Raw genomic sequence first — 18,457 nt, forward strand, 5'->3', positions numbered from 1 at the left:
TAGCAACCATGTCCCGGCGCTGGTTGCCGTGGAGACGGTTTCTCCGCAGGGAGAAGGGGACGTGGTGTTTTCCTGGGAATGTTCCGGAGGTTCCTCCCAGAACGCCGGCTGACCTCTGACCTCTGCTCTTCATCACGGAGGAAGGTAATCCGGTTAGACGGACAGCAGAGTTCATCAGCGCCGTAATCTGATTCCAGCAGCTCGCCTCAGTCGGGTTTAACCTGCTAATCTAATTCCAGACGTCCTAATCCAATCCCGGTCTAACCTACTGAACAGCTGGAGGAGCGGCTGAGTCTCCGTGGGTCGGTTCTGTTCAGCCGCTTTGATCCGGTTCCCCTGAGCCCGGTTCAGGTTAGCTTATAATAATCTGACCCAACTAATCTAATCTGGATAAAGTCAGAATAAAACTGCAGATCAGTTCACTGATAGATATTATCAGTTAATAATCAGATTAATAATAATCTAATCTGTTATTAACAATAATAATAATCTGATTATTAATCACGTTGGCAGCAGGAGCCATCAGAACCGTCCAGAACCACCTGCAGGTTCTGCTGGGAACTTTGTCAGAACAGAACCGCTCAGTCCGACCCGCAGCTGGAGCGTCTGATCAGAACCGCCTGTTCTTCAGATCTGGCTCCAGAACCTCTGAGTTCTGGGTTCAAACTGGATCCGGCTCCTGCAGGAGCAGCAGAACCAGGAGGCGGGTCGGCGCCGCGGATCGGGCCGACAGGCAGCTAAAATAAACTCCAAACTCCTGGAGTTTATTTGAATTATCTGTCTTGTTTCCTTCTCACTGCCTGATGAACAGAAAGTTTGCATCTTATTATTATTCTGGTTACTTTCACATTTTTCAAACAAAATATTAAAATAAATCCTGAGTGTGTTATAATGATGGTTCCGGCTGGGACCGGCCCGGCAGCACCAGCGTATCGGGTCATGCAGTAATAACTGGGTCATTAGGCGGGAACATGAGGAACATGAGAGCCATCCGCTAAACAAACACATTTACGGTCCAGAGAGTCGGTTTCCCGCAGCGCTGCGCCGGACCGAGCCGCTGACCGCGGCGGTCAACTCATCCCGCGGCTCGTTACCGAGCGCCGCTGCCCGAGCGCCGCCGAGCCGCGGCTGGCTGCGGTTCACACACTTCACGGCGCTCAGCGGGATGCCGCGCAGCGCTACATCCTGCTGGCTTCAGCAGCTGATTTATAGCAGCAGCAGGCTGGGGAGGGGGGACGCCGTGGCTACAGGAATAGAGCCTGAGGGGGCGGAGGCGACCGGCGGGACCGGCGGGACCGCAGGCGTGGGCCGCTGCCGGGCCGGCTGCCGCCTGGATCGATACAGAGAGAAACTCTGTCCGTCTCTGGAGCTTTCACCAACTTTACAGTGCAAAAACACAAAACCTTACCGAGACATTTTAACTTTACTTAATGTGCAAAAACCTTGAAGATAAAACTAACTTATAAATAACTTTTCACAAGAGTTTTATTAAAGTTAATAACAGCTAAATATTGTTTTTCTTAAAAAGTAGCAGCTCCTCTGACTCAACTTACAAAACTGGAAAAATGTAAATAAAATATTAAAGTGGCAGTAATCATATTAATTATGATTTAATAGAAATTTTACTTCCAGATTTAACGCCTTGATGTGCTCTTCCACCAGGTGTTTGCTAATTGCTGCTGGCTAGTCTGAAGGAACTGAGAGGAAGGAACAGCTGAATGGTTGCCATGGAGATAAAATGATTCTCAAACATGAAAGAATCAAAGCAATAAGTTTCTTTTTGATGATGGAATTTTTTTTAAATCAACTATAGAATTATTAGATCAAGAAGTCCTAGTTTTATAAATTATTGACCTAAGATAAGCTCCTATATTTTGCTGAAAAGTTTCTTTTAAATTTTGTTTTATTCCAAGTGAACTAAGACATTTGCAAAACAAACTAGACCAAAATATTTGGTCATATTCTGTGTTTTTGCAGTGTAGCTGCTGATTTTTCTCTGATAATTCAGAAACTAGTTGACCTCTGACGTTTACCGGCTGCAGAATCCAAACAAACCGGGTCCGAGTGGGTCAGAGGTCACCAGTCTGCAAAATGAGTTCTGGATGGAAAATAAAACCTTAAATCTGAACTCAACTGTTCATCCAATCAGAGTTAACTTTGCCTTGTTGCTAGGCAGAATAAAACGACTCAAACCAACTGAACCTGTGTGGATCTTTCCTCACAGGAGCAGCAGAACCTTCTCTGGTGTCGGATCAGAACCAGAACATTTCCCGCCTCTCTCTCCGTTGGGTCACATGGTTCCATCGATCGGATCCAGTGTCAACAGCGTTAATTCATTCTGTGTCAATAAAGCTGTTTGTGGGTAAATATTTCTTCACTTCCTCCTCCATCATGGAGCTCATCATGTCTGTTTGGTTCTGACCCGATTCTACAGAGCCAACAGGACAAACCTGGGTTCATTTGACACAAAACTCACCAGAACCAGAACCCGAACCCGAACCGCACAGAAAAACGTCTAAGGCCAAAGGTCATGATCCAACCATCAGAGAGACTCCATGAACCAGAACCACTGCTGACCCGGAAGAACACAAAGACGGGCCTTCATGGAGAATCTGAGTCCAGTTTCATCTGGAGTGAAACTAACAGAACAGAATGAAACATGGTGGTGGCAGCATGATGCTGTGGGCCTGCTCTGCTGCTCCATGCTCTGGATGTAACTGATCCATTCTTCACGTTTTTCACGATTTGTGGAAATTCAACACAATTATGGTCAGAATCACAGAAACACGCAACGCCAACTCCCACCTGCAGGTGGCAGCGTCTCCAACTTCTACGACCAAAAACAGTCAATCAGCGAACCTGGTCTCCATGGCAACCATTAGATCTGAAGGACAAAGAAACTTTTCCATCCCACCATCACAAACAAAAACATGGATCTGTTGGATGAAGTTGGATGTTGGGACTCATGAACTTTCTGAGTCCCAACATCCAACATTAGGCAGCAGTATCATGAGGTTCAGCAGCATCAGGAGGCGCAGCAGCATCATGAGGTTCAGCAGCATCAGGAGGCGCAGCAGCATCATGAGGGGTACGCAGCAGCATCAGGAGGTGCAGCAGCATCAGGAGGCGCAGCAGCATCACGAGGTGCAGCAGCATCATGAGGTTCAGCAGCATCAGGAGGTGCAGCAGCATCATGAGGATGAAATGTGACTTTCATCCATCGATGAAACGATGAATTATCGTTTCTGCTCCCAGCAAGAGTTCAGGACGAATCTGAATCAACATGTCGGCCATCTTGGCGTGGACTGCAGCAGAAGGTCAGACTGTCCAACATCCTTCTCACTTGTCCCTCAGCGTTCCCGCGCCGAGCCGAAGAGAGAGAGAGGAGGATTGTGGGTAATGTGTTCTCATTAACACCGTGTGACAGCAGCGTTCTCCGTTCTGCTGCTGTGACCCGGTTCTCCCTCTGGGATCGATAAAGTTCATCTCAAGCCTCCAGCGTGGGCCGATCCCGGCGCCGCCTGCGCCGCGTTCCCGGCAACATGTGATGAAGATGAAGCCGTAGAGGAAGATTTACAGCGGGACTCGGAGGGCAGACCAAACTGGGACAGAAAGAGTTCAACCCAGAGACGAGAAGGAACATAAAGCTTCAGAAAGTTTAGTGGAGGAAGACAGAGAGGAGATGAAGATTCAGGTCTGGACGAATGGACCAGCAGGTGAGTCCAGGGAGCCATTTTACTAAGTCAACGTTTCCTTCAGTTGTTATAAAAATGTTTTATGACTTAAAAGAAATTTGACATTGAAATTAGGTCTCTGTAGAGACCAAGATGGCGGCGCGTGAACAACGGGAGGCTCAGCGTCTCTCCAGAATCTGCTCTTTAGTGGTTTTTTATCTTTTCATTACTGGACTTTTTTTTCAGAATTGCACAGCGTTGCTGCGCTACAGCAGACACGAACTTCTGGACCTTTGCAGCTACAATTTTGACTCTATGATCGCCGATCTCCGACTCATCCCAGAGATCTCCAGAACACCGGAGGCTGCTCACTTCTCCCGGCCGGGTGGAAGTGTACGCAGGCCGCGATGAGAACGTAAACAAAGGCGGGGTAAGCGTGGAGGGGTGCGAGCTAGGCTAAAGCTAACACCACATCGGCTCCCTTTACCCAGCATTTTCCTCGCCAATGTCCGTTCTCTGGCTAATAAACTGGACGAGTTACGACTATCCATCACGAGTGACAGACGGATTATGGACTCAAATGTCATGTTTTTCACCGAAACATGGCTAAACAACAGCTGTCCGGACAATGCTATCCAGCTAAGTGGACGCCACACACACCGAGCCGACAGGACAGCAGATGCTTCCGGCAAGACCAGAGGCGGAGGTTTGTGTATTTCTATTAACAAAGCTTGGTTCCTGGGAGTCCACATCTTCACACACACATACAACCTGTACATTTTATCTGCCATTATTTATCTATAATCCATTCCCTAACATTCTTGTATAATCTGTATAATCTGTATAATCTGTGCATATAGCTCCCATATTTATATTTATACACAATATCTATATCTCTTGCTATAACCCCTTATAGTCCATACATACATAGTCTTGTACATCTGTAAATAAATATTTATATCTCGTAGAGCACTTCTGGATAGATGCAAACTGCATCGTGTTGCTTGTACTTGTGACAGTGCAATGACAATAAAGTTGAATTCTATTCTATTCTATGCTATTTTGTCCCTTTAAGAAGATCCTGATCTTAGCAGGTTAGAGGTCAAAGGTCATGGCTTGTTGTCTTTGACTGCATCAGGATGGAGCATGAGACCCAGTCCCCTCCCACCATCTGCCCCGCACGGTGGTGGAGGGGTGATGATGTGGGCTGGAAATGGAGCGCGCCCCCAACAGAGAGAAGCAGCTCCACTTAGAGCAGCGATACTGAAACCAGGCGGGTTATCGATCCGTGTTGCTTTCAGCGTAATGTTTCATCCATTTAGATCAGAGTCAGTGTGTGTGTGTGTGTGTGTGGGCGGTCAGCCTGCAGGTGCATCGACACGCCGCGCCGCTCCACCCAGACAGACACACAGCAGCAAACTGATTTAATGAAACACGGAGCGTTTGGAGCGTCAACATGGCAACCAGCGGCCGGCTAATGGAATGATGAATACGGCCTGCGTGACGCGGCGTGTTCCTGGAAAACCTGCCCCCCCGCCGGCCATTTCCTCACGCCGCGGCGGCCATATTTCTTCCTAACTGCTGCGATGACAGCGGAGTCTTTCTGAGAACAAGCCGGGTCAATGATGATTAAAGACACACCTTCCCACCGGCCCCTGCTGCTGGGCGCCAGCAAGGCACAAACAGAAACATCACAGATTTTATAGCAGAACCGGCCAGCGGATCAAACCCGGTCCGACCGGATCCAAACCCGGTCCAATCGCAGCGGTCTGGACGAGTTCAGGTACGGCAGAAAAAACTGAAGAAAGCAGGTCAGCCGTCCTGCAGCCATTCATCTAAAGCTCTGGTCCCAAATTAGTTTCATGAGGAATAAAAACGTCTCTAAAAATAAAACGAAGCAGAAAAATCTGCTGATGAAACATGAAAACATGCAGAGACCAGAAGAAAAGGTGGAAACAATCTGACATGTTAATGGTTGAACTGGAGTCAACCTGGACGAGGAGCATCAGTAAGGATAATCAATAATCAATGACAGTTAATCAGTGGGTCAGTTTGGACTCTGGTTCCAGTGGGAGGATGAAGTGAAGAAGTTTCGTCCAAACAGCCAATAGTTGCAAAAAATCTGCTGTTTAGAACCAGAACCAGAACCAGAACAAGAGTTAGCAGCTAGCCGCTAACTTCTCCCATTCAGGCTGACCAACTCTCCAGAGCAGATGGTTACCATGGATACGCTGGTGCTAACCGGACAGCAGCCTCAGTGGTTTCTCAGAGAGCTCCCCCTGGTGTTCGGGTCCGGCGCTGCTTCGTCTCGTTCAAACAGAAATCTTTGGACTGGGCTGAACTTTTCCAGCTTTCCTGTTGGGAATTTGTTTCGTTTCCAGGAATATTAAACTCTGAGGGGAACCGTGTTCATTAATCAGCCTCATCAGGTCCAAACCGGACCTGACGCCAGCCCCGCGGCCGCCTTCAGCTCCTCCTGTCAGCACTCAACAACTTCCTGACGGTGACCTCAGAGGTCAGATGTTACATGGCGACATCACGTCTGCCGCTAACGAGCTTCCCAACGAGGCAGGCTGTCGCTCCGCGTTGGGCAAGTAGCAGGAACGTCAGCAGGACGTTTGCTGCTCTGCAGACGATTTATAGGTCACCTCTTCCTCTGGAAGAGCAGAGGAGAACCTCTGGTTCCAGCTCCGCTCCAGGTCCGGGTCCGCTCCGGTTCCACTCCGGCTCCATTCTGCAGAGTCTTCATGTTGTCCAGGTGCATGCTGGGAACTCACCAGGTACTCCAGCTTCAGGCTGTTAAATTTTCCTTTCTGCAGCAAAATATCAAGCTAAATATGCTTTCACTGAATATTAAATCTCCATGGTAACCAGTAAAGGTCATAAACACTTCAGCTGAATTAAAAGCACTGAAAATAACAAAAAGAGTCTAAAGAAGCAAATCACAGCAAGACGGCGACACGACTGGAGAACCTGCAGCGATAAAAACACGAGATCCTCGACCCAAACAGAACCAGCAGCCCATCGTCCTGTAGCCTGATCAACCTGCAGCTCATCGTCCTGTAGCCTGATCAACCTGCAGCTCATCGTCCTGTAGCCTGATCAACCTGCAGCTCTTCCTTCCAGCTCGGCGTCAGACGGAGCGTCGGTTTGTCGGGCCGGGTCGGCTCAGCCTGCGTCGCCCTCTGGATCGGCCAATCAGCATCTCTCATGAGAACAGGAAGTGAACAAGGCGGTGGTTCAGAGCGCCGTCATGGCTGCTGATTCCTCCAGCGGTTTGACTCCGATCGGATCGGATCGGTCCGACCCGGCAGAACAAACGCCCACAGGACTCATCGCTCCGACTCACAGCTGAGTCAGAGACGGGGTCAAAGGTTAAACACAGTCATCAGGACGGCGATGAAGGTCAGCAGACCCAGAGCTCGTCATCAGATAGAGATAAAACTTCAGGAAGTTCTTCCTGATTCCAAACATCTTTCATCTCCTCTCTTCTTCTTCTTGGGTCTAAATAAAGACGTTCAGTGATTCTTCCTTCCTGTTCTGCTCAGATCAGTCCCGATACTTCCTGCTGCCTTCGCTCTGCTTCACCTCCACTGAACCGTTTCTCCACCGGCTGCTCCATCAGTCAGAAACGCTCCTCTAACCGGTCCAGAGCCGGACCAGGAGGAGAGCAGGAGGAGAGCCGGAGGAGAGCAGGAGGAGAGCAGGAGGAGAGCAGGAGGAGAGCAGGAGGCAGCGTGTTTCTGCCTCTCGCTGGTGATTTATTGCTGGTATTACAGAACGTTTTCCCAGCAGCTACATATTAAAGGATCCTCCAACAAATTAGGACGACGGCAGCAGAACGGAAACCCTGGAGGACGGCGGCACATCCGGCGCTCCAGAGGTCACAGCTCCAGAAATCCACTAAACGTTACTCAGCGTCTCTGAGCAGCTGAAGAGGTAAAGTTAGGATGAAACCGGATCCACAGAAACCCGGACCGTTTGGACCTCACAGGAACAGATTCTGATCAACAGGTCTGGGAGTTTAACGGTGATTTTAGAGAAAATATCAGAAACGTGACGAGATGTGGAGGATTTCTTAGAATGAATAAATAAAAGGTTCATTTAACTCCAAACCTTCAGTTTGACCCATTTTATAAAAGAGTTCTAGAAACAGAAGCTCTATAGAAACATCTGGAGAGACGAAACCAAACCCAAACCATCCATCCATCCATCCATCCATCCATCCATCCATCCATCATGTCGTTTGGACCAGAACCGGTCCCTACAGGCAGGTCGGACTCACCCTGCGTCGCTGCTGTTTCCACAGATTAAGGCATCCTTGGCTCCTTCCACTTTGTAGAAATTATCTGGAAGAGAAGAAGATCAGAGCTCAGAACTGTTCCTGTTCCTCAGAACTGTTTCCTGTTCCTCAGAACTGTTTCCTGTTCATCAGAACTGTTTCCTGTTCATCAGAACTGTTTCCTGTTCATCAGAACTGTTTCCTGTTCATCAGAACTGTTTCCTGTTCCTCACAGAGATCTCAGAGCTTCCTGTCTTTAGATTAGGACAAACTTTCACTTTTCTTCACTCTTTTCTCCTTCTACTCTCCACGTCACATCATGGCTGTTACTTTAACTATTCTCATGTTTCCTCTCTATAGAAGTCCAGTCTAGTCTGCCGTTCAGATTGATTAACGTTTTACTTTCATCAGCACAGAAACTTGTCCTGGTTCAGTTCTTCTGTTTTCTCAAACCTCCAGTTGGAACGGATGGGATTCAGTTATTGGTTTAAATTTGTCTCTACATTAATGAAGTGAACATGTTTAGAAAACCTGCCTGTTTAACGTAAAGGTGACCTTTAACCTTTAACAGGTCAGGATCTGTCCCAGATGACCAGGTTTCTCTTCCTGTCAGAGGTTTTAAGGTTCTGTCACTTTTATGCAAATAAGCTGCTGCTGGCCACGCCCCCTCCTGTGTTTTCTCATTATACAAGTTAAAATGGCGGCAAACAGAGTCACAGTTATATAACTGAACATATCTTTGACTAAGACTCAGAAGAAGTGGCGCCCCCTGCAGGTACGTCAACAACCCGACTGGTTGCTAGGCAACGGGATGGTTGATTGTGACTTAATAATCAGAAGATTTTTGAAACGGCTTTTTCTCCAGACACAAACTAACTTCATCCTGATGGAGTTTTACTGAAGCAGCAGAAACAAACATGGAAAAACAAAATCAGGATTTTTAGAAATAGACTCAATAAACATGTTTACTGTTCAAATGTTCACATTTGTGACTGTAGTTACTGTAAACGTGACAAGGCAGGAAGTGGAAACCTGCTGCAAAATGGAAACTTTTACCAATATTCAGAACGGCACCATCAGGATGTTTCATATTTGGAAAAGTTTCACACCTTTCACTGGAAAACTGTATGTTTTTAAATAAAAGACCCGAGCTTTGTTTTCCTAAAGTTTCCTGCAGACAGGGCGTGAGGCCGTCTGGTCCCGGCTTCCTGCCCGTCTCCCGCGGTTACCGGCGGATCAATACGCTCATCAGACCGGCTGCGTCTGTTTGGACCGTCTGAGCGGCCGGCCAATAAAACCTGAACCATTACAGCAAACACGCTTTGTTAAACATTTATCCAACACTTAAACCCACCGCAGGCATTAATACGCCTTAATGTCTGCTGTAGGACTCCGGTACCAGAGCGGCCCAAACCCACTCAGCAGCAGCAGCAGAACCTGACGTGCAACACGATTTTACTGGTTGGAAACAAAACCAGGGTTTGGCCCAGACTGGTTCAGGGAAACGTTGAGATTAAATAATCTGAGGATGATTAGGAAGGAAATGACAGATTAAAACAGGTGAAGCGGATCCGGTCTGCGGTCCGACACCTGATTCTTCTTCTTCTTCCCGTTTCATTTTCTGCCAGACTGAGTGGCTCTCCGTGTTTCAGCTTCTTCTGGGACGTTAATCTGTCCTGTCGTGTTTCCAGCTCCTCTTTCCATGAGGAACATCCAATCTGACAGAACAGTGACAACAGAATTTAAAAGCCCAAAAGTCCCGCAGTCACAGCAACAACAGAACCGCAGAACCGGTCCAGTTTGGTGGGGAGGAGATCTGATCATCTGGACTCGCTGACACACAAAACATGTTTTAAATTAGACTCTAAATTGGATCTTTACTCTTTTGTTGTCACAAAATAATTTTGTCCCATTTATTTTATTAAATCCAGTTAAAAATACCGAAGCTAACAGACGTTCAAACGTATTTCAGTAAAAAATTATTTAGTCCAAAAACGTCTTTAGTTATTAAACACAAACAGTTTTATTATTTATAACAGTGTGTCTGAGATTAGCTATGCTTTAGCTTCACCTCGTTTGGTTTAGCTAGCATATTGTTAGCTTGCTTTAGCATAGCCTAGCTTAACCTGCTTTGTTTTTGTTTCTAGAATATATTTTTTATTTTTCTAGACTTTCCTTCATATTTTTGTTCATATTCTGGTTGAATTGTGTGATTGAACATTTTGTCCCTCTGGTTCTGGATCATTTTTACTTTCACACAGTTATTATAATGAGTAACTATGGCAACAAGATACTGCTTTTACAACTCGGAGGAGCTTAACTCGGTTTTTGGATAAATAAAGTATTTTTTAAATTAAACTAAGCTAAATTGCTGGCCTCAGTTTGGCTTTGTGAGCCTTAGCTTAGCTAAACTTAGCTAGCCTTAGCCTAGGTTAGCATAGGGCAAGTTAGCCTCATCTTATCCAGATTTACCTTTAACATTATGCAGCTGGAAAATCATTCAGAAACCAATTTAATTACTTAAAAATGAAATATAACCTTGTATAAACTAGCATTTCCTTTAAAACATGAACTATGTCTTATTAATTTAATCTTGTTTTGTTGAGATTCTTATTGCAGCCGTCGATTTGACGTTACATTGATAATATTTTACTCACATAATAAGTTTCATCTGGCTGTTATTTTCTGATCATTTTACTGAGTTCAGAGGAAAACAAAGCAAACTGCAGTTTGTTGTTCAGCAGGTGAAGAGCCAGTTTACCAGAAACAGAGAATTTAAGCTAATTAAAGACGATAAACGATTTATTCTGTGTAAATGTTCAAAGGTCGTCGCAGCAAACGAACCGCTGCTGAAACAAAGGCTGGAGTCTCTCTGTGTTTTCCTCCACTTCATGGCATCACCTGATGTTCAACAGTCATGTTCTTCGTCACCAGATGAATGCATATTAGCACTCGCTCTGACATTTAGTACAAAGATTCATTTTTCCCAAAGAGACCACCATCTGGGAAGATTTCACTGAGCTGCAGAAATGTAGAAAATTGTCTCAACGGGACGCCTGAAGGAGAGTGCCTAATTTCATTCCTCTTTAAAAACTCAAGAGCAGCAAATTATCCTGTCAGGGATGAATAAACCTCTGTCCTCCGCCGCAGCGTTTTCATCAGCACAAGATAAATTTACAGGAGAAAATCTGCAGGTTTGACACACAGCAGGAAGAGTTATAGTCCGGAGTGAATTATCCGGCGGTTTGTTCATCAGCAGGAAGGGACCAGTCAAAGGACCGGCGGTCCAGGTGGTTCTGCCTCATCAATCAGAGCAAAACGTCCAGAACCAATCAGATCATGAGTTTATCAGAACCGCTCACCTGGTAAGACGCAACCCGCCCTGTAACCCGACCCACCTGCTGACTCAGCACAAGCAAAGCCTGATGGGAAATGTTTGGAGAGAACGTGTTGCATTGATCGGCAGACTGAGGACCGGACCGGACCGGGTCAGGCCGGGCCGGTCCAGGCTGCGCCGCCCCACACCTCTCAGGTTTCACAGCAGCTTTTAGGGGTCGATACGGCAACCCGCAGGGGACAATTATTTGTTGTGATGGATGCAGAGGTAAACTGGGAGCGAACATTTAGAAGGTGCATTAGTGAAGAGGAGCGTGTCCTGACATTCACCTTTACTGTAAACTTCATCTGGATTCACTCAACACAACCTAAACTTTTCACCCTGCAGGTTGCCGGTTCAATTCCCTCATTCACCGACCGTTACAGGAAGCAGGAAGCTGAGGCTCAGGTGAATGTTTCCGTCACAGGAAGCAGGAGCTCAGGTGAATGTTTCCGTCACAGGAAACAGGAAGCTGAAGCAGTTTGCCGCTCTGCAGCCTTCAGGTGAGTCAGATCAATGCTGGACAAACTGTTTACCAGAACAGATTTAGTTTTTTACTTTCAATACAACTCAAAACTTCAGCACTCAGAGATAATCTACCAGTCAGCCTGACTGGCGACAGGAAGGCCGATCTGACCGTCGTCTGGGTGGAAACGAAGGAGGCGGCCATGTTTTCTATGGCAACGGAGCAGATCTGGAGAAAAGGAGCGAACAGAAACGCCTCAGAGAGCAGCAGCCCTCCCAGGACTCTAACGTCCCAACACAGAAACAACCAGAAACCCGCCAGCTCCTGATTCAGGCCTCAGTCTGCAGGTCAAAGGTCACAGTCGGAAGAGAAACAATATGGCGGCATGTAAAGCAGCACAAACCTTTGAAATTGAGACGTTTATCTAGAATACGTCGAGTTTGGAGACCAAACTGAAAAAACAGCAAAATAAAAACTCAAACCAACCGTTCAGCTCGGTGGAGGAGGAGTCATGATGTGGGCTCGTTTTACAGCCATCAGAACCCAGAACCTTGTAGTCAAAGGAAGCTTAAAACATAAAGAATTGAACTGTTTCAATGGCCTAGTCAAAGTCCAAACATGCTGAAAGCCGTGTGGTTTTATTCTTCCTGGAAAGTCAAATTTATTCCATCTTTAAACGTCATGAATAAACAGCAGTGATTATTTATCTAATAATGAGAGAAATCAGAGAATAAAGTGAGTTATTGACTGATTGGTTGTCAGGATGTAAAATCTCACTAAAGTCTTTGTGTCGAGTCTGAAGTGGAATAAAGGTAATGGATGTTGGAGACTCTGTGGAAACATTTCCTTTGTTTGGTGTTTACCTGAACGTCTGACCTGATGCAGCAGCAGCTGGACTTTTCATTTCCACAACGCTGAAAACATTCAGCCTGATAAAAAGAGATTCATTTTTATTATTCTGTTTCTGGAACCGTTTTCACTGAAAGGTTCTGGGAACAACAGAAATGATGGACAATAAAATTACACAGTAACTATCCAGTGCAGCCGAAACTTTATTTCAAACAATATTTAAATATTATTTTGGGGATTTTTTTATAGATTCAGTCAATAACATGATGACAACTGGTTTTATGAAAAGCTAAGAATAATTTAGCTAAACTGAAATAAGACAGGATGAACTAAGTTAAGCTAAGCTATGTTTAGCTAAGCTAACATAAACAAAGCCAAGTAAGTGTAAGCTAAGTTATGCAAAAGAAAGAAAAGCTTAACCATGGTAAACAGGCTACATTAAAAAACATCTACATCTAAAAAAATCTAATCTAATCACATCTCCGTTGATTAGATGTGATCAATGTTTAGGTATGCTAAGCTAATGTTAAATAAGGTAAAATGAACTAAGGTAAGCTGGAATACATTGAGTTAAAACAATGTTAGTTAAAATAAGAAATGTTACATTGAGCTGAAAAAAGCTTAACTGGGAATAATAAGTAAAAAAAGAGACTCAGCTAATGCTAAGCTAAGAACTGGGCTAAAATAATCAATCTAAGGTTCAAGGCTCCATCCTGAAAAAGATCCGGCCTGTTGGCGTCCCGTCCTCCAGCTACTGATAAACATAAGTTACTAAAGTTTCTATTAAACTTATTCTATTATTTTTAGTTTGTGAATTAATTAAATAAATTATATTTATTTTACAAAAATGATATTAAAAGTGACAAAGCCTAACAACATGACCGCTGAGCTTTTAACTTTCCTACAAGAACAAAAACCTTCCCTTCAGCCTGCAATGCATCCTGGGATACGCTGCGCTGTGAGATTTACAGACCTTCGTCACATCGGCCTGGAATCTGAATCTTTTAAAGGTTTGTGGTTTTATCAACTCAGAGGGACATTGATGTGTTTAAGGCTAAATTTACAGATTTTGTTTTCCAATGAAAAAGTAAATTTAGTGAAAAAAATTGGTTTGTTTTTGTGTCACAATGTTGGGAACAAAAAGTTTCTCTGATATTAAACTGATTATTCCTTGAAATTAGGAGAGTTTATGCCTGATGTAGAGATTAGAGACAAAAACTCCAAAAATACAGAAAATAACTATTAAAGTAAAACAAAAAAAACCTTCATAAAGCCTGGAGAATAAGAAATAAAGATAATTGTCTTAAAGGTAAATTAAACTTTGCATGGATGAATAATAAAAATAAAAATAATGAATCAGGAGAATTAATCTGAACTGTTTGTCCATATAACCATCAGACTGTGATCCACATGATGGAGAACAAGGACGGCCGAGCAGACTGAGCGTGTGTGTGTGTGTGCGTGTGTGTGTGTGTATGTGTGCGTGTGTGTGTGTGTGTGTGTGTGTGTGTGTGTGTGGGCGTGTGTGTGTGTGTGTGCCCTGACGTCAGCTGCAGCCGCAGCTCCAACCTGACGTTGTCCGGTCCGTTTAGGAAGCAGCAGCAGCATCTCTGCTCTGACACACAGAAACATCTCCAGAGCAACCAGCAACCGTCAACAGCAACCTGCGTCCAACAGGAAGTTCTGATTCCACCGACCCACCCGCCCGACCTGTGGACTCACCTTCGTCTTCGATGAAGTCCTTGATGGAGGCCCAGGTCTTGTTATTGCAGAAGAAGGAGGTGTTGGCCGGCAGGCTGCCGTTGATGCAGTGCTCCGTGCTGCGGACGCATTTCTGTCGCAGGTTTCCCATGAACAGCTGCAGGCCGATGAGGGCGAAGACGCTCAGGCAGAAAACGGTGAGGATCATGACGTCAGCGAGTTTCTTCACCGACTGGATCAGAGCGCCGACGATCGTCTTCAGGCCTGAGGAGCGCCGCGGGGCCGGTTAATACTTAAAGCTGCTTTTAAACCGTAACGTCAAACAGCAGGAAAAGATGGCCGCCCTCTGATGAATGTTTAAACACAAACTCAGCGACACGACGGAGGATGAATTTGATCCAAAAGGGAACATTTGAGTTTAGGCTGTTTGTCCCTCCTGACAGTCCGATAGACCCGGTTCTACTGGAACCAAAACTTCAACAACTGTCCATTTCTACTGCTAGCGTTGGCTAGCACGTTAGCTTTGGTTGTATTTACCCAGAATGCCCTGCGCTGTAGTCCATTTCCTGCTTTTGGAGCGGTCTCTGGTCCGCTTGGCATTCACATTCAAACCGAACCAGAGTTCACTTCAACCGAACCCAGACTGAGGTCAGAGGTCGATTAGCGTTCACACCTCACCAACCGGACCAAACTCTCTAGTTCAGGGGTGTCCAAAATGAGGCCCGGGGGCCATTTGTGGCCCTTAGAGTGATTTCCTGCAGCCCTTCACCACCAAACAAATCTGGTACCGGACCATCAGGAGGGAAAAGCCTTAGATTTTGGATCAGGATTTTAGTGAGGTAAAACTGAGGGGCGGCCATCTTTATTCAGGTAATAAACAAATGAAATAATCATGCATTTATACCATGAATAAAAGAATAAATAAGACATTGATTCTGCTGAAAATCACCAAGTTCACCCTCTAAACTCCTGAAGTTACACTGAGACACACAGAGGAAATGGGTCAGAACAACAGGAACAAACACTGAGAAGTGAACAGAGGGAGCAGACAAGCTGACAGCCGTCCAAACGTTACCATGTCAGAAACTCCTCCGTTTCCAGGGTCTGAATGTTGTTCAGCTGCTTCATTACAAACAGAGCTGACCCTGTTTCCAGTGTCTGTTGGCTAATGACCGAGTTAAAACAGAACCACAGGGGAACAACAAGGCGCCTTGCTGTTCAGAACACCGACATGCAGAGTGGACACACAGAGCGACCCGAAACTTCTGCACGGCGACACTGACTCATTCTCACGTCTATCGAAAGGAAAACATCTACAGTCTAATCAGTTTCATTTTATTCTTTCAGATTCAGACAAATCATAAATTAATATCAATAATTTAAACTAAACTCAAACGTTTCTGCTTCAGTTTTTAAGACAGTTTGAAAATTTTAACCACCAAAACCTCCCAGTAAAGATATTTAACTGGAGAAACTGGAGATCCAAACAGATCAGGAACGGGCCGACGTCCTGCAGGAAGAACCAGAACTGGACTCGGTATGTCAGGTTCGCTTCCAGCCCAGTGGCATTGTGGGAAATGAAGGAATTTGTCACAAAAAATGTAGGAAATTTTTAGGCTCCACTTTGAAATCTCAGCCAAACCTGGACAGTTTGAGTACAGAAAACATCTGGCAGAAAGATTCATGAAAATGAAGCAGAGAAGTTTGTGAAAATCAACATTTTGGCCAAAACTGATCTGCCATTATTTTAAGACAGAAACAATCATCTGCACATCAATAATCCATATAAAAAGTGTTTCTGGGTTTTGCTAATTTCAGCTCAAATTTAAAATCCTCCATTTGGAGCTGGTCCTTCGCTCTTCCTCTGCTGTTGGTAAAAAAGCGTTTCTGGCCTCTGCTGTCCACTCACACAGTGTCAATAAACGCCTCACGTTTCTGCATACTACCTCTGAGCTCATTTCCAGGAATGACAGAGCAGATAGAGCAGCTTCAGGAGGGAGTATGCAGCAGGAGATATGAAACACAGCCACTTATTTCTAGCAGCTCGGCGGGTCAGGAGGGCGGCGCTCCGTTTCCCTCGTGTTTCTCACCTGGGATGACTGAGATGGTTTTGAGCGCGCGCAGCACCCTGAACGTCCTTAAGGCTGACACATTACCCAGGTCCACAAACTCAGTGACATATCTGCAACAAGCCGGGAGACAGAAGCACAAAAACAGACACACACAGAAGGATGTGACCACATGGAGCAACGAGCCGACACGCAGGGATAATCAGAGAGACGGAGATCCAGGCAGAGACAGGAAGAGCTGTGGAGCCTCTACAGCCGCAGGAGGAAGGAGAAATCAGACAGAAAAGCTTCACACCGTCCAGACTGGAGAAATATTCACTACAGTTTCATCCTCTGGCTCTCAAAAAGAAATATTCACAGCAGAAGTCATCTAACTTTTGTTTGCTTCTGGTATGCTGGGCAGATTATTATAGTTTTGTTATTTTGCTGCTCGTTTTGTGAGCTAGCAAACGGCTAATTAGCAAAATAAAGCTAAAAATGTTCAATCTTTTTTATTTATTCATATTTAGTTAAATGTGTTGGAAAAGAAACAAGATATTAAAATTTGACAATAAATAAAAAATATCTAGCGAATATTACAGTTAGCATGCTAACTATAATTAGCATAAAATCATAGCGTATGATGTTCCGTTTAAACGTACCTGCTAGCTTAAACAACAAAGTATTAAACGATATATTTAGGATTTATTGTTTACTTTGACTTTAAACTGATAACTGCTGCAGAAATATTAAACACAAATATTTAGTATAATACAAGCTAACCGCACACATGTAGCATGTGTATATAATGAAACAAACTGTTAAAAATTATAATAAATGATCTTTATCATTTTTAATTGTTAACTTAGCCTCCAATTAGCTCATCAGCATTTTATCAAAATGTTAGCTAGCAAATGGCTAATTGGCAAAATTTGCCTGAAACGTTTCTCTGTAATAGACTGATTTAAAGATTTAGGAAACTTTAATACGTATTTTAACTGTAAATAAAAACACTGAATGTGCCGGAAAAATGGCAAAAATAGATTTTAAAAAATTCAAGCAAAATTGTGCATTACATGCTAATTACAATTAATTATCATAAAAATAGAAACACTTTCATTTAAGGATTGTGTGCATAAAAAAGATTTATCATGTATGTGTAACTATTGAGGTAATCAGATTACATTACTTTCTTAGCTACTCGCATTTTATTGAATTTTTAGCAAACACTTAATCCAAACGTTAGCATCACAAAAGCAAACATTTCTAGGAGTGAAAGGAAATTTGAATAAATTCCACAGGTAGAGGAATATTTCCTTGGTTCTCCAGCTAATGACCAGGTGCTCAGCTTAGCCTTATCTGACTTTTCCTTCTGTACTGTTCCTTTAAGACAGATCAGGTGACCTGGGACCTCTGACAGGGCGGACAGTGGGGGGTGAGCAGGTAGGCTGGAGCTGCAGGACATGGCAGACACGGACGGACAGCGGATGACGTTCACGGCTAACTCTCTGCTGCTCTTTGAATGAGCTGCCCATGTCGCCCCCTGGTGGTGAGGCCTTACCTGGGATGACTGAGATAGTTTTCAGGGCTCTCAGCACTCTAAACGTTCGCAGCGCCTGCAGGTTTCCTACTTTGATAAACTCTGTTAACATCCTGCAGGGAGCAGGACGGTGGTTTCCAACAAACAACAAAAGAAGACAAAGATAAGAAAGTCGAACAATCCTATAAATTAGTGGGAGTCATTAACCGTTATGAAATAATTAGATCAATAAATGTCATATAAAAGGCCAGAACATTGAAAGATTTCACACCAAATATGGAGTTTGTTTTATTTAAACTGTATTTGCAGTTTTAACATGTTTTAGAGAATATTTTCAAATTTTTGCCTTTAACTTGGAAAAACACAAGAAATGAGGGTCCAAAGTTTTTCTAAAGTACCAAATAACATTTAATGATTAGTCAGAGTGGAAACTCAAAAATCACATTTAAAACTAAAGTAAAACAGAACTGTGTAGATTTTAGTTATTTTATCACAAAATGTTTCCTAAACATGAAATATAA

The 18,457-nt window shown here is 44.4% G+C and overlaps 2 protein-coding genes across 8 annotated transcripts in view; both read right to left on the reverse strand.

Moving 5' to 3' along the window:
• Positions 1–18,457, reverse strand: part of LOC116712074 (NACHT, LRR and PYD domains-containing protein 3-like) — a 1,065,068-nt gene that overhangs the window by 581,703 nt on the left and 464,908 nt on the right. The gene's annotated exons all lie outside the window — the stretch shown is intronic.
• Positions 1–18,457, reverse strand: part of LOC116712078 (sodium channel protein type 4 subunit alpha-like) — a 120,945-nt gene that overhangs the window by 66,882 nt on the left and 35,606 nt on the right. The window contains exons 7-9 of the mRNA XM_032551855.1: positions 16,439–16,530; positions 14,370–14,612; positions 7,960–8,023 (exon numbers count right to left, since the gene is read on the reverse strand). Of these exons, the coding sequence (XP_032407746.1) occupies positions 7,960–8,023; positions 14,370–14,612; positions 16,439–16,530 (399 nt within the window). The remainder of the gene's footprint in view (positions 1–7,959; positions 8,024–14,369; positions 14,613–16,438; positions 16,531–18,457) is intronic.

The sequence above is a fragment of the Xiphophorus hellerii genome, chromosome 21 (genome assembly GCF_003331165.1).
Source record: "Xiphophorus hellerii strain 12219 chromosome 21, Xiphophorus_hellerii-4.1, whole genome shotgun sequence".
Classification (NCBI taxonomy): Eukaryota; Metazoa; Chordata; class Actinopteri; order Cyprinodontiformes; family Poeciliidae; genus Xiphophorus; species Xiphophorus hellerii.